The sequence below is a fragment of the Gossypium hirsutum genome, chromosome A01 (assembly GCF_007990345.1).
Source record: "Gossypium hirsutum isolate 1008001.06 chromosome A01, Gossypium_hirsutum_v2.1, whole genome shotgun sequence".
NCBI lineage: Eukaryota > Viridiplantae > Streptophyta > Magnoliopsida > Malvales > Malvaceae > Gossypium > Gossypium hirsutum.
The window spans coordinates 70,633,479-70,650,017 of NC_053424.1; the positions used below are offsets into that span (position 1 = coordinate 70,633,479).

Genomic DNA, 16,539 nt, shown 5'->3' on the forward strand with positions numbered 1-16,539 from the left:
AGATATTTGGTAGATACTCGTATTTGACCCATTACGTTTTATCATTTATTCAAACCTTGGAAATCAAAGACTTCCTGAGATCTACACACACCGCCAACTGAGCAAACCTTCATCATATTACAGCATTCGTATGTTCATCAATTTTAATCATCAGCCTACTTACTTGTCTTATAGCCCGAAGTAGCATTTCCGAGTAGTATCCTTCCGATAAACTAGACAATTTTATCCAAACAATTTGATTCTCTACTTCTGTGTTAGCAGCAAAGAAATTTGAGGACCAAGGTCTTATCGTTAGATAATGTCTAAAGATTACCCACGGACTACCCATTAAAATTTTGTCAAATTCATCCTTGTCCTGGAAACGAGATAGAAATCGTTTTCCAAATCCATCAATTGAAATTGACCCCATGGTTTCCATAGTGAAGATACCTTATTAAAAAATGCATTAAACCCTATCTTCTTCCCCAATAGCTTCACCACAACAATTAGGGCCATTTTTCGAACTATAAATTGCTGAACACGATCAAAGAAAGTAATCGATGGAACTCCATCCACTAGCACCATGGTCACATATCCATCTTGCAATTCAAAGTCTTCCTCTAAATCTACCATCAAATTGTGACTCACCGAATAGCCCATCAATTTAGTTTTATAAGATATCCTTGCCGTATTCATAGTCTCAGTCTGTACGGCCTGTCCATTTCCATCCACAGTCGAATTAGTCAAGTCTGAAGGCCATCCATATGTCGTCTTACCTTCTTTTTTGCCCTACACACACCACTATTCGAACTCGCAGATTTCGTTTCAACCACAAAGTCAATTGGAGGGAGAGAGAGTTTCTTCTATTCAACCACAAAATTAATAATAACTTTTAATAAATTGTCGTTTTTAATAAAATTATACATGTGAAAATGTATGTAATTAATATCAATTTTCCTTTTTAAAAAAATTATAAATGTGAAAAAGTAATCAATTTTCGTTTTAATACATGTGAAAATGCTTGATTTCTTTAAACATATTATTTGATTTTTCACATACGAAAGTTACGTAATTATTAAAGTAATTATATGATTTAAAATAAATTAGTAATATATATTATTTTATTTTAATACATGTCAAAAATATTATTTTTTAAATACTAAAATATAAAAATATTTCATATTATATGAATTTGATTTGAAAGAGAACTTTTAATTGAACCAATTATAGTATTTTTATAGTGAGATAATGTAATAACAAATACAACATGTTTGGTTGGATGGAATTCCTATTCCATTCCTGCCCTATTCATTGCGCTACAGTAATTCTCATGTTTGGTTCACGGTTTAGGTGATTCCACAGCTTTGCTATTACACCCATATTCCCTCAGTTGTTGTAATAGGTATTCAGGGGTGGGGGCTCTGAATTGCTATTCAACACCACACGCCTAAAATTTATCCCCAAAATAGCTTGCTTTCTTTCCCCAAATTTTTGCTCCAAATTTCTTCCAACATTTATCCCCAAATCAAGGGTACGTTTGCCCTTCATCTTTATCTCCCCAAAAGGTACGTTTTCTTTTTTTTATGATAAGCTCCTAAAACATGATTCTATTTCTCCTTCCTCATAACTTCATAACTCTTCTTGTATGTGAACGTGGTTGGATGAAAATTACTGTTATTATGATTCAAGTCAAAGTCACACCTTAAATCCAAGAAGGGAAAGATTCTGCTACCACGAGTTCTTGAACTATGCCTGTAGCATGTCTTCGTTAATTTTGTTATATATATATTTTTTCTATTTACAATTCATGATGAGGCAAAGCTTGTTATTTGTTTGACAGGAAAGTATTGCGGCATAATTTTTGGACAGGCTTGTGAAATGGAGTGAGAACATTGAAATTTCAGATCCCTTGGAAGAAGGTTGCAAGCTTGGCCCTATTGTTAGTAGAGGGCAGGTATTATTTCAATTTCGTTGTTTAATTTTAGGTGCTTTATAGTTTTTTAAGATTTCATGCTAGCTGAAGAATCAGTGTATGCAGAGACCACTTTGTGAAAGGCATAGATTTCATGTTTAGTCTCTGCTTTAGGTGTTTTTAAAATTCATAGTGGAAACATTTAGTACTACGAAATACCATTGGTTAGTACTACAAATTGGTTAAATACTTCTTTTAGATTAATAGTAACAACGCCTTTTGTGTTTAGGCAGAGAAAATGTGCACACGTAGCTTGTGATCCAAATGGAAACATTGAAACGGATATAAGCAAAGATACCTCCAAAAAAAGATAGAATGAGAATGACTTTAAAAACAAAAAGAATTAAAGTTGATGCAATCATATATAAACTGGGAGAAAAGATGCTTTAATTGTAACAGCCTAATTTAGGGCCAAAACAGAACAGTGGTTTCGAAACCACGAATTCGAGGTTGAAAAAAAAATTATTTTGATTAAGTTTTAGTGTTTATATTATGATTACATAATCGTGTAAAAATTTCGTTGCGAAATTTTATCGATTGGGTGTTTAATTTGACGTTTAGGACTAAATTGAAATAGGTGAAAAATATGTATGTTCTTGTTCATAAAGTACTTGATTGAAATGGGGGTTTAAAGTAGAGGTCCTTAAATGGAAATTAGACCATTATACTTTATATGGAAAAAAATTTGGAAATGGATGGAATTTTTAGAAAGTTTAGTAGTAAGGGCATTTTGGTCATTTGCATAATAAATTAAATAAAATGGGAAAAATAACACAAAAATGTGTTCATCTTCATTTAGCTTGGCTGAAACTTGCATGTTCTCCATAGCTAGGGTTTGTTTCAAGCTTTCAAGCTCAATAGTAAGTGCATTCAAGTCCCGTTTTTAATGTTCTTTACATTTTCGAAATCCTCGTAGCTCGGTTTACCTATTTCTACCATTATTTCGAGTTAGGGTTTATGTTTAAAAATTTACCCATGAATGATATGCATGTATTTTGATGTTTTATGGTAGAATATGAATGTTTGAGGTTAGGAGAACGATCTTTTCTAAGCGATTTTTAGCGAACGAGTAAAATGGTATAATTGGTAAAAATACCTAATGCTCATAAGTGAATGTTAGAGTGAGAATTTGATGTTGTCATAGAAGAGAAAAATGATCAGAATGTCATAAAACATAAGAATAAGGGTTGAGATTAAATTTCTGAGCCTAGGGGAAAATCGTAATTTTGTAAAAGTTAGGGGGCAAAAATGTAATTTTTCCATAATGTGATTTTTGGATTGAAATAAATAGTATGAGTATTAAATGAACTAAATGTGTTGTTATAGATCAAGAAAGGCGTGGAATCGACCTCGAACGGGGGAAGGAAAAGGTTTTGGACTAAATTGCAAAATTTCTATATTTTGCACCAAGGTAAGTTTGTATGTAAATAATACATTAACTTCATTTACATTTTTATATTTCATCCTATTATATATATTTTAGCTGATTTTGAAGCATAAATCGACTATTGGAAGAATGGAAATAAGTAATAGAGAGAAAAATCCCGGTTGAACATTCGGAAAGATTGAATAATATAGATGGAGCGTAGCTAGGTCACATGTATGGTGCTGAGTGCACATCATGTGTACAAGAGAGCTATGAGATACTATGTAGTAGCTAGGTCACATGTGTGATACGGGATGTAACCCATGTAGACAAGAGAGCTACGGGAGAGATAAATGTAGCTAGGTCGCATGTGTGATTCCAAGTGAAGGACACCATGTAGACAAGAGAGCTATGAGATAAATTGGCTAGGTCACATGGGTGGTACTAAGTGTTCACCATGTGTACAAGAGAGCCGAATTATATGAAATATGATGGTGGGGCTGTGTGCTGAAAGCATCAAGTATCGAGGATTGATCCGAATTGTTCAACGGGATGGTTTTAAGGTGACATTGTAATCATGGACCTATACTTGTGATGTATGAAATGTGGTGAAAATGAATTGTTATATGCATGTTAAAATGAGGTTAATACAAAGAAAGTGTGAAAGAGTGAATTAGCAATAATACTGTTTTGGACAGTCACAGTGACGTGAATTTGAAAAATCACCAAAAATAGTAGGAATTTAATTAGAGGTTGAATGAGATATGAAATTAAAGCTTAATGAGTCTATTCCCATGTAAAAGAAACATAGCAAGTAAAGGAACTCTATATTTTGAGATATTTATATTTGTGTGTGACTCGCTCAGAATGACTATGTGATCCCCTGTTCTAACTTTGAAAAATCAGTAAAAATTGTAAAAAAAATTAAGAAATATAGTTTACATGTATAGATTAATTATTGAGTCTAGTTTTAAGTGAAATACATTTCATGGATATTTGATTTCTGTACTGGGAGAAATTCAATTCGTAGTGGACAGAGGTCAGATCAGTCGAGCTGTATAACAGGGGAAACTTTAACTAATAAACTATACTAATTGGCTGGACCAAAAATTCTAGAAAACTTTTAGTAAGAATTAATATGAGTCTAGTTTCAGGAAAATTTTACGGATTTGAATTTTGAGTTTTGTAACTCGAGTTATGATTTATTTAGTGAATATGACGCAAGAGAGACAGCTTGACCAAAGTGGAGTAAATAGTAAAATTAAAAAGTAGATACACTTGAGTTATTGTGTAAACATATTAAATTCTTTATTAATTATTTATATACTTGCTTACTAAGCTATAAGCTTACTTTTTTTTTCTCTCTTTTGTCTTATAGTGTCGTCCAGCTTGCACAGGAGTAAAGGATCGTTGAAGATCTGCCTACACTATCAATACTTTTGGGTATTTTAACTGAACATTTTGAATTATGGCATGTATAGTAGACTTAGTTATTTTGTTACGTGTCATAATTGTCTAGGTTTAAAATATTAATTATAGTATCTGACCGATTATCTTGTACGAAGCCTTTGAAATTGGCTAGTATTGTTAAAGGCATATGTTATAATGATTCATGATCTAATTGCACGCCATATTTTTGTCTCGGTTTTATTAAATAATATGTACTATGATTTGTTAATACCTCGTACCCTGTTCCGACGACAGATACGGGCAAGGGGTGTTACATTAATGAATTTGGTCATAAGCATGGTTTAGATGCTTTCTGTTGAAAAACGATTTTTAGTATCTGGAAAAAAAAAAGAAATGAAATTTAAGCGTGGGACAAGAGAATGCTTTAACAGAGGCTAAATGGAAAGAAAAGATTCGTGTAGTTGGCTCAAGAGTTTTGCTTTTAAGATCTTTAGGATTCTTGAATGTGTAAGGCCCTAAGGTCAATGCTGGACAGAAACTTAAGCAAGCTTGACTGGTACGTTTTGGTTATCAGGATACTCTGCTGTAGGTTTCAATTAGATGGCCAGTTAGTTTTCCATTTTTTGATTGAACAGTCATTCTTCCTTGATTATACTTTAACCTTAAAGAGACTTAATATTAAATAGATTCCATATTAGTTCTTCCTTTTAGAGCATTCTCATCAACCAACCTAATAGCTACATTTTAGTTTGTTTGGCCAATTAGCGATTACTGCCCATAATTATTACACTTGGTAGTTGCAGTATCAGTGTAATCTGTTGTACAACCCTTAATCAATATGCTGTTCTGTTGCATCCATAGTTTATTGAAATTGTCAAACTGTCTCTTATGTGGCTAACTGTAGATGAAAAATCATTGTTTCAATAGGCTGATCAATCAGGAACCATAGTCGAGATCCTTGTAGAAGATGGAAAAGCAGTTAGCGTTGATACGGTGAGTATTCTTTGCTACCTTGATTCCAAATAATGTATATGGATGGATGGATGGTATTGAATTGTGGATTTGAAGTAAATTTGATTGTTTTTGTCCTTTTTATCTTGGTTTTCTATTGCTCGGACGTTCTTTTTTGTCATCTTTACAGCCTCTGTTCATGATTGAACCTTGAAATAAGACTGTCGAGTAGAAAAGTAAAAGGTAGGAAGGATAGGCAGACAAATAGGTTGAGTTGGTGGGATTTTTCTTCTTGGTGATGTAGTTTGGATTCATTAAATGGGTAGCTTCTTTTGTAGTCTAGTAGCTTATTATATACTTTTAGTCTTACAGATATAGTGATGTGATCCGGCCCGGGTAGTTGAGTCGAATTCACTTAGTTGCCCGATCGTAGTCGAGAGAGTTGTTCGTGCCTCGAATTTTTAGTAATAGAAGTAAAAGAATAGAATAGAATAAGCAGAAGGTTTCGAAGAAGGGTAAGTTTAATAATAGGTTCGACTATGGGTAGCAAAGATGGATGAATGATAGAAGGCTCGGTTTGGAAATTTGAAATGGGAATGGAAAACGAACTCAACGTCAGGAATGATTCAACACTAAAAAGTGTCACCCCGATTCCTATATGGTTAAGGTGAAAAATATGGATAGATGGATAGGTGAACGCCACACCAAAATTGGTGATAAGTTCAAACAAGATCGGTAGACGCCACTAGCACAAACTAGATAAGTCTTCAAAACTTGTACGAGATATGAGAGGAAACAACCTCATAAGAACAATGTTCATTAACAAATTTGGCAAAAGTCCTTTTACAATGAAATGAACAAACTATTTAAAGGCAATCATGTAGTAACCGAATGGACAAACTAGCTAGCTTAAAAGCTAAGCAAATTCGGTCATGCACTAGCTAGAATGTTCTAGAATGAACACATTAATTATCTAGTCTTGATTCGGCTGATGAGGATGTGTTTGGACAGCTTCATGCATGAGCTTTAATCACTTGATGAATGTACACCTTTGGTAGCTCAACAGGTTGTCTAGGTTCAGGCCAAGGTGTGCATGAAACTTCCAAGAGGTGTCTCTTGGCCAAACAGGTGCTTAGGAAACTCCAAGGGTCCTCCCACATGCATCGGCTGTACATGGAACTTGGAAGGAGGCTTGAACCTAGCCGTACATGCACTTGCATTAAATGTCCCTCATACATGCATGTGTGCCGTCCATGGGAGATGCATCTCTCAATATTCATTAACCTTCCATGTACATGAATGTATGGCTTCCAAACATTGAACCGATCCATGCATGTATCTTCCCATTCAATGTACTTTCCCGTTCATGCACCTTGTCATAAATGAATCTTCCACATTTGGCTAGCCTACATAAACAATTAATATAATTAAATAAAATATAACTATTCATATAATTATAATTTATATTAATAACTAAACAACTTAATAACACTAACTAAATTCAAACATAATAATTATAAGTCAACTATCAAATTAAATTCGGCTAGCTCAAAATAGTCAAAACACTTAGTGAGCTAAGTTGAGCTAGGGGTTTCGGCATGAGCTGTAGCAAACTTAATTAAAAACTAAATTAAAACTTAGTTTATTGGAATGAAGTAGGAATGAGCTGAAACTAGCTAAATTCAAACTCAAATGAGCTAAATTGAGCTCAAGTGAGCTGATGGGAGTTGAATGGCGCATGGGGAGCTGGAGAGGAGCTGAGATCGGATTGCAAAAGGGTGCACAGAGTCTTCAAGGCATTGTCCTTAGCTCCTCCAACGTCATGAACCTTGTTGTCCTCCCAAATGCGCAACACCAATACGGATAAAGCATCTTGAATTTGCTTGGTTCGAGCTCGAGTCATGGGGCCTTTTGGAAGCTCGATTGATTCAAGATTTGCATTCGAGGATGCCTCGAGTGTGCTCACATCATATAGTAAATAAAAATGTTATTGAACCAAATGTTATTATGTACTTCTAGTACGGGATACTTCATGCTTTTTACTTTCCCTTGTTCAAATAAAAACATTATTCAAGCAAAGGAACAAACTGAGCTCAAATAATAAAATAATTGAAAATGAATATGATTAGATAGGGGCTATCGAATATGATTGGCATACTTTTGAATATGAAATTAAAATATAGAATTAAACTAAAATCAAATTCAAGTAAAAGAAATAACAAGAAGGCCAGTAAAAAAATTAAAATTTTAATTAGCTTTTATGAGAAAAAGTAATTAATAAAAATTTGTCGTTTTCTTTTTCTTTTCCTAAAAATACATTAGAGACATGGCTTTTTTTTAGCTTTACAAGTATCTTCAAACACGGCTTGGGCTAGTATCAATGAAGAAATTTTCTAAGAAAACCAAAATGACTAGTAATTAAAAGAGCTTTTCAAACTTGTAGAATAATTAAATTATTTATTTCACTAATGATATTTTAGCACATTAAATATGTATTGCAGTTTAAAATTAATAAAGTAGATTATATATATTATTTTTATAGTATTATATATTATGATTTTTTAATTCATATTATTAAAAAATTATATTTAATAATTATTATGTTAAAATATGGTTAAATTATTTTTAATAATAATCTCATTAAAATTTAATAACAATAACAATAGTTATCTACTTTAAAAAAAACTGCTAAGGGTATTCTGGTTATTTTAGTTTTTTTCCTTATGCTATTACAACAACATTCCATTCAACCAAACAGTTGAATTATTGATTATAGCTCTATTCCATTACAGCTCTATTCAATTACAGCCCTATTCAATTACAGGGAACCAAACGCACTGTTAGAATATATGGTGTTATTAATGTATTAAAATTTGCTTTTCTAAATATATGAATATTGTAAAAATAAGTTTAATAGCTTTCTTAAATTACACATAGCACTCCATGGATTTGCCAAATGGCATAAATCTAACTAACACTTGAAAATAAATTTCCTTATTTGAACTCTAACTTTGTTTTAGTGTATATATATTGATGATTAAAAACAAAATTGTGATCCTTTTGAAGTGATACTTACAATCAAACACCAAGGAAACAGCTAAGACAACCCAAGTTAAACTTCCACAAAATATATTATAGAATCAAACTAATCTTATCTTCCCTCTCTAACATTTTTCCTTGTACATACGATGATTCCTAATCAAACAGCTAAGGTGATAAAACAGGAGAGTTGTCAAATATTCTACCCATACTCCAATGGAGTTTGATATTAAAACTTGAAAAATTGCATCTCTTATTTTTTTTTCCGAAAATTATAACTATTATTATTTTTAGTCAAAATTTATCATTAATATACTCATAAAATTATACCAACTTCCAAAAACAGATCATTGCGATTTCAATAATAATTTTTTTTTGACAGAAAATACCAAAACATCGAAAATTGGAATTTCATCAAAATATAAAACCTAACCTGAATCATCTAAACTAAACTTTAATCTGAACACTAATTTGTATTTATTTTACCATCCCAATTTTCACCAAGTCGTTATGACAGTTACTAGCCACCCACCAAGGAATCTGACTTGTTTCATGTCTTAAACGGCCTTAACCTGTCCATTGATGGTTCCGAATCAACCTTTATCCATTTGTCTCACTCTAAACTTTGAAGTATCTGTAAGGCCCCACCGTGCCCTTTAGGCGCCAACCATTGCCGGCCTTCTCTGATTATAAACTTGTCTCTCTTGGCCTCCATTTTTGAGCTCTCTCACCATCTTCCAAGCTTCCCTACTTTGTAACCTTGCTTCACAAGAAAGTTATGGCGGACCCTGGAAAGATGGAAGAAGGGCTAGCTCATGAAGAAAATATGGAGAAAAAGGGAGATAAGCTGGTTGAACAACAACAACAGTTGCAGGAGCAGCAACAGCCATTGGTAAAGCAAAAGACCAAGAGGGTAGCAACCTTGGATGCTTTTAGAGGACTCACCATTGTGGTAAGTGTGCTCGCAACTTACCCAAATTTTGACTCGAAAGAATATTCAAAATTTGAAAGTGTAGAGTTTGACTCAACTCGATTAAACCTTAATCATGGATTGTTATTATAATAATAAGGTGTTGTGATTTTTGGGTGCAGTTGATGATATTGGTAGATGATGCTGGGGGATCATATGCCAGGATTGATCACTCACCATGGAATGGATGCACACTGGCTGACTTTGTGATGCCATTTTTTCTGTTCATTGTTGGGGTGGCCATTGCATTAGCTCTCAAGGTACAAATTTGGTCCACTCATAATTATTCTTCTACTATTGTAAACGTTATATTTTAGATGTTTGGTAAACTAAAAAAAATATAGGAAATTAAGCATGTTATTAAATTTATTTGGTATATTTATTAAAATTAAGTATTGGATATGATTAAATTATTTGATAAATATAATTTTTAAATTTTTAAATGCAAAGCATTTAAAGGATAATGTTAAAATAAATAAATTATAAGTTAGAAACATTTGAAAAAATTTTATATTAAGTGAGAAGTAGCTCTTTATATACTTACCATTTCCCATATTTTTTAATTGAAAAAATTCTACCATTTAGTTTTTATGTTGGGTTATCAGGCGTGTTTAAAAATTAAATTAATGAAAATATTAATTTTTAGCTGGTTTAATTTTTCCAATGAGTTATCAATAGGGCCTTAGTCCATACCAATAAAATTATTATAAAAAAATCTAAATTATGAGATTAATGGTGTGTTTAATAAATCATTAAAAATTTTTAACATTTAATATTTCAAATGTATTTGATAATTATTTTAATTTTTTATTTAATATAAAATTTTTAACAAAAAAAAAGTATTAGAATAAAATAAGTAGATAGGTAGCTACTTCTCATTTAAGCTAGAAAATATTAAGTTCATTTTATTTTATTAAAAAAACTTAAATATATTTTTTCTAAAAAATAAGACATTTAAATTAATAGATTTATCTTTTATCCAAAACTTTCCAAAATAATATAAAATATTATTAATAAAATTAAAATTAAAAAATAAATAATTTTTTTAAAAATCAATATTTAATTTTATCAAATAAGATAATTATATTTAATATTTATATTTACTAATTTACTAAATAATTATTTTATATAAATTTAAAGTAATCAACAAAAACTATTTTACTAACAATAATTTAATGTTAAGGGAAAAATTTGGGTTTGTTGTAGTAAAAAAAATCACATTAATATAAAAATTTGGGTACATCTTGGCGGTTCCTTATTTGGTAGCTAGTTAAGCTATATGTTATTTTCTCTCTTCTTTATTTAAAAAAAAAATTCATATTGAGACTAAATTCAATGATGTCATTTTCATATTTTCTCATATAATATTTCATGATTTTCCACGTTTTACTCTTCTATTTTTTTTAAAAGGTGCTACTCTTGTAATTAAAAGTTTAATATCGTAATTAGCACTGCTTTGTTTCATTAAACATAAAACTATGATAAAACCACTTCTAATAACAGTCAAATTATATTATATTTTATTTATTAAAAATAAATAAATTATTCACTAGATGTTAAATTAAAAAACAAAATGATCATTCTATTAAAAATTTTATCTATTATTACTATTAAATACTGATATTATTGATGGAGTAACTAAATAGTGACACGTGATGTGTCTTACATATGTCATGTTAACATGAAAATATTAGTTTTTATTCAAAATTCTAAAAAAAATAAATTTTATAATTATTTTTAATACCACATTTAGGACATTGTTTTCTATATAATTATAAAAATTATTATAAATTTATAAAATATAGAAATTTATTTTAAAATTATTTATAATGGTAAGAAATTATTAGAAAATTTTAAAAAAATTAATTTCTTATAATTCTTAATAATTTTATATATATTTTTATAAATTTTATAACAATTTAAAAATTATTTAAGAAACCATTTTAAAATAATCTTCAACGACTACTTGATGAGGCTCATTATAGACGTTGTTTGTAATTATTGTAATTATTTAAAAAATCACGGGTAAGGTAAATTTAGATATTCATTTATTTAAGTTCAAATGAATCTGGACAACTATTTGTGTATATCTATTTTGAACAAAGTTTTTAAATAATTATTAAAAATTTATTTATTTTTATGTTTTTTTTTTAATTTTAAAATATTTGTTGATGTGATAAAAAGTCACATCAATATAAGATATACATCGCAACCATATTATTAATTAGATAAAAATGAATAAAATATCTAATAAAAAAATTAATTTATCTATTTTTTAATAAAAATGTAAAATACAATCCTACATGCTTTTACCTCAAACTCAAATGCTTGTTTCTCTGTTCCAGAAAATTCCCAAGATTAAGGATGCAATTAAGAAGATATGCTTGAGAACTCTAAAGCTTCTATTTTGGGGAGTTTTATTGCAAGGTATTCATCACTCCCAAATATTTCCTGTTCATTAATCATTTAATGCTAAACCAGGCACTTTATTGTTCGAATTTTTATTTTTCTGACGTATCAGTGTATGGTATAGTAAGGTGTTGAAACGGTTAACTGAATCCAACTAGTATTAATATAATTAATCGAATATTTTAATTTTTTAATTATTAATCGAACTAATTTTTTTTAAATTAACCGAAATTTATATATTTTGTTTTTTTTAAATATAAAATATATCAAAAAAATTATAATGTTCATTTGACCGAATTAATTAAATTAATAATAGCCTAATATATATAATATATCATATTATTTATTAAATTTGGTTAAGAAGTTTGAACACCCCTATGACATAAATATTTAACAAATTTTTTGGTACATGATATTTACATATTCACATTAGTATTGGAAAATAATTCTCCAAATGTACAGAAAATATTAATTAAAGTCCTGTTATAATTCAGAAATTAAACCTATCAGCGGATGGGATTGGTTTCAGACTAAATTAATTTAAGTTGGGTGAATTCGGTTTCAAAATTTTCAGCTTGTTTAAGGTTGGACTTTTTTCTGAGTTTGTATCATTTCAATTTTTGTATAATTTCGCGTTTTGGTTATGTTGGGTTTGGACTTTTTGAGTTTGGGTATTTTTTTAAAGTTATTTGAGCTTCTTATTTAAGTTATTTGGATTAGGTTAATTTAAGTTTTTTTATTTGAGTTGAACATTTGATTTATTGTGATTTAAATTATTTCAAGTTAAAATAATTTTAGGTTTAAATAATTTTGGAATTTAAGGTTAACTTTTTATGATAAAATTAAATTGAAATGAAAAATAATGGGATTGAATAATGCAAATGAAATGTGCAGGTGGATACTCCCATGCGCCAAATGATCTTGTTTATGGAGTAGACATGAAATTAATACGATGGTGTGGAATCCTCCAGGTAAAGAACATCTTCATCTTTACCACACATTCTTAATATTTTCCTTTTTTCATGAAAACAATGTAATCAAAATGGCGATTGCATACAATCCAGAAATTAACAGATTTAGAAACTGAAATTTTGTCTTAAAAAATAATCTATTATTTGATGATGAATATCTTATGTGTAAACAGAGAATAGCTTTGGTTTACTTCATTGTGGCCGTGATCGAGACTCTCACCACCAAGCGCAGACCAACAGTTTTGGAACCTGGCTACTCATCCATTTTCACTGCTTACCGCTGGCAATGGTAAACTAACACATGGATTCTATATTTACAATTACAGCTATCAATTGAAAGAGTCGTTGGGTTGAATCAATTTGAGTCAGATTAATTAAAATTTTCAGTTCATTTTGTATTTGAAGCATTTTGAGTTTTGGTCATTTTAAGCTCTAACAGATTTGAGTTGTTGTGGGGTTAGGTCATTAGAGTTTGCTTAGCTGGGTTTCTCGGGTTTGACTCATTTCAAATTTTGACAGTCAGGTTAAAGTCATTTCAGTTACTTGTTTGAGTAATTTTAAGTTCGAATCATTCTAGACTTGAGTCATTTTAAGTTTGGATATTCTTTTGTTCAAGTCATTTTCGGGTGCAAATTTGAGTTGTTGACTTTTATGATCAAATAAAGTTGGTTTGAATTTGAATTTGGGTTAATCTAAGTCAGATTTTTGAGTTTGATTCAGAACTGACAGATCTATTTACAATCATAATTGATGTTACTTGGACTCTCCATTTTTTGGTATTGTTGTTTTGAGTTTCTCCTAAAGTAACATATCATTTTATGTAAGTGAAAATCCAGGCTTGGAGGATTCGTTGCATTTGTCATTTACATGACCACAACATATTCACTATACGTCCCAGATTGGAGTTTCGTTGTGTCCACAGACAGTGAAACAACACAATACACGGTAAGGTGAATTATAAGCTCAATAGCTTATTGCATAAAGCTTATCAAGTACCTCCACTACTTCAGTTAACTAATCACTCTTTTTTTCCTGCAATATTAAGGTCAAATGTGGGATGAGAGGACACTTAGGACCCGCTTGCAACGCTGTCGGTTATGTTGATCGAGAGGTTTGGGGCATTAATCATCTTTACATTTATCCAGTCTGGCAACGCCTAAAGGTTAGTCCTTCGTCTGCTTCAATTTCCAATAGATTTGGGTAAGTCATTGTTGCTTACCATGACAATATTTTACGTTGTTTCAACGAAATTGTAGGCTTGCACTCATAGTTCTCCGAGTTCTGGTCAAATCCGTGAAGATGCACCAAGCTGGTGCCGAGCTCCATTCGAACCAGAAGGCTTGCTAAGGTTTGTTTTGATTAACCATAACTTTATTCTAAACATATAGTCCATATGCAGTGATTTGATCGGTTCCTATTTTTGTCTTAGTTCGATTTTGGCTATCCTCTCCGGCACTATCGGAATCCATTACGGACATGTTTTAATTCATTTCAAGGTTAGAAACTATATCATGATTTTGTAATTTGCCGACTAGCAATATCTGAAAAGGAATTGAAAAATGAAATGTGATATTTGTAGGGTCACTCAGAGAGGCTCAAGCAATGGGTTTCAATGGCATTAGGCTTACTTATTGTAGCCATCATTCTTCATTTTACAGATGGTGAGGCAGCCTCCTTAAATCAGTTTCCATTACATTCTTCAATATGAAATCTAAACACAGATTGCTTTCTCTGCAAATTTTGCAGCCATTCCCATCAACAAACAGCTTTACAGTTTCAGCTACGTGTGTTTCACTGCTGGTGCAGCCGGGATTGTATTCTCAGCATTCTACATCCTGGTAACCACAATTCCGTACTCTTTGACCCCATCTTGTCCTTTAAATGTCAACACTAATCTATTGAAGTGTGTTCGTTTTTCGATGTTCCCCTTGTGAAATAAATGAAACAGATTGATGTTTGGGGATGGAGGACACCATTCTTGCTCCTGGAATGGATAGGCATGAATGCAATGCTGATATATGTGCTTGGGGCACAAGGCATCCTTCCAGCATTTGTAAATGGATGGTATTATAAGTCAACAAACAATACACTTGTAAGTAACATCATCTAACTATTTCAGATTTTAATCCTTCTATTATACTGAAATTCGGGATTTAATCCCTCTACTTTAACTTGATATAATTTGGTCCAAATTGTTAACACAGTTTGTTGCTGGTGTTAAAGTGACGACCTAGATTTCTTGTTTATTAGTATTCGGTGACACAACTTACGGTGTTATCAGGTTTTTTGGATCCAAAAACATGTTTTCAACAATGTTTGGAAGTCAGAGCGGTTAGGGACCCTTTTATATGTGATATTTGCGGAAATCACTTTCTACGGAGTTCTTTCGGGCATCTTACACAAATTGGGCATATATTGGAAGCTATAAGAAGTACAGATTATAGAAAGGACTACATTAATATATGTAATTTTCACATTGTACACTAGATTTTAAGCCTTTCTCTCTGCTTGTTAAGATTCACTCCGTTTGCAAAATAGTGATTTCAGTTTTTATTTTGGTTGGTGCTTCCATTTCTGTAGCTAAAAGCAGTTATATCAACATCAAAATCTGTATAACATGAAAATGATTGAAATAGAGATGTTAAAGATCACACGCAAGCTATTCTCATGTGACCTTATGTTTCTATAAACTCTTAAAAGGACATCCATGATTTGTTGGATGAGTTGCAATTCTAGGGGGAAAAAGGGTCCCCCAACAAATGTTTTGTTGTCTACAACATCCAGGATTATAATTAGGGATTTTAACTTCTCTCATGCTCAACATTAAGGTAGCATTTGGTGTTTTCTTATGTTATAATTTCAATAAAATGTGATTAGTGAGAATGTGATTGTCAGAAAGTTACTTTACAACTTTTGATATTCATTGGATGATATTGATTAAAATCTAGGGAAAGCTACGTTATCATGTTTGATTAACTTTCCTAAATATGTAATGATAATTTACGAATTTGCCCTTATTAAATAAAATATAATATTCATGTGTCTAAATTTTTGTAATAAATTTTATTCTTAACAAATACTTGGATTAAATATTTAATATTAAAATTTAATCAATAATTTTTACATTAGTTTTTTCAAAGCCCCAATATAACATAAATTACTTTGGATATTAAAAAAATATAATTTACTGAAGAAAGAGTACGCCTTAGAGTTTGGCTGAGCATGAAGTGCCCACTAAGCATTTGAGAAAGCTGTAAGGGGACTAAATTGTTTTTAAGACCACGCCACATACGAGTTACAGCCAGGGGTATGGTACACTCGATTTGCTCAAACACTGTGCAAGTGGGTCCTACAATGGGATTCGTTAAGAGTCAACTAAATGGACTTGGCTAGTTAAATAGTATTTGCATCAGATTTTCTTTTATATTTTTCCCAGTTTTGGTAGGGCATTTAAGGAAGGACTTCAGTATGC

The 16,539-nt window shown here is 31.0% G+C and overlaps 1 protein-coding gene across 1 annotated transcript; it reads left to right on the top strand.

Moving 5' to 3' along the window:
* Positions 1-9,453: 9,453 nt before the first annotated feature.
* Positions 9,454-15,620, top strand: LOC107917650 (heparan-alpha-glucosaminide N-acetyltransferase). Its single transcript, XM_016846954.2, has 13 exons — positions 9,454-9,669; positions 9,810-9,947; positions 12,033-12,114; positions 12,991-13,067; positions 13,241-13,356; positions 13,904-14,012; positions 14,113-14,229; positions 14,324-14,415; positions 14,497-14,563; positions 14,647-14,728; positions 14,814-14,905; positions 15,016-15,159; positions 15,349-15,620. The coding sequence occupies exons 1-13, from the start codon at positions 9,496-9,498 to the stop codon at positions 15,493-15,495; spliced, it is 1,437 nt and encodes a 478-aa protein (XP_016702443.1). The 5' UTR covers positions 9,454-9,495; the 3' UTR covers positions 15,496-15,620.
* The last annotated feature ends 919 nt before the right edge of the window (positions 15,621-16,539 follow it).

What these genes read in the sequence shown, in the direction of transcription:
- LOC107917650 (XM_016846954.2), top strand. Translation starts at nt 9,496, where the DNA reads ATGGCGGACCCTGGAAAGATGGAAGAAGGGCTAGCTCATGAAGAAAAT. An exon ending in ACTGCTTACCGCTGGCAATG is followed by an intron (nt 13,357 to 13,903) that starts GTAAACTAACAC and finishes GTGAAAATCCAG; the next exon opens with GCTTGGAGGATTCGTTGCAT. An exon ending in GAACCAGAAGGCTTGCTAAG is followed by an intron (nt 14,416 to 14,496) that starts GTTTGTTTTGAT and finishes TTTTTGTCTTAG; the next exon opens with TTCGATTTTGGCTATCCTCT.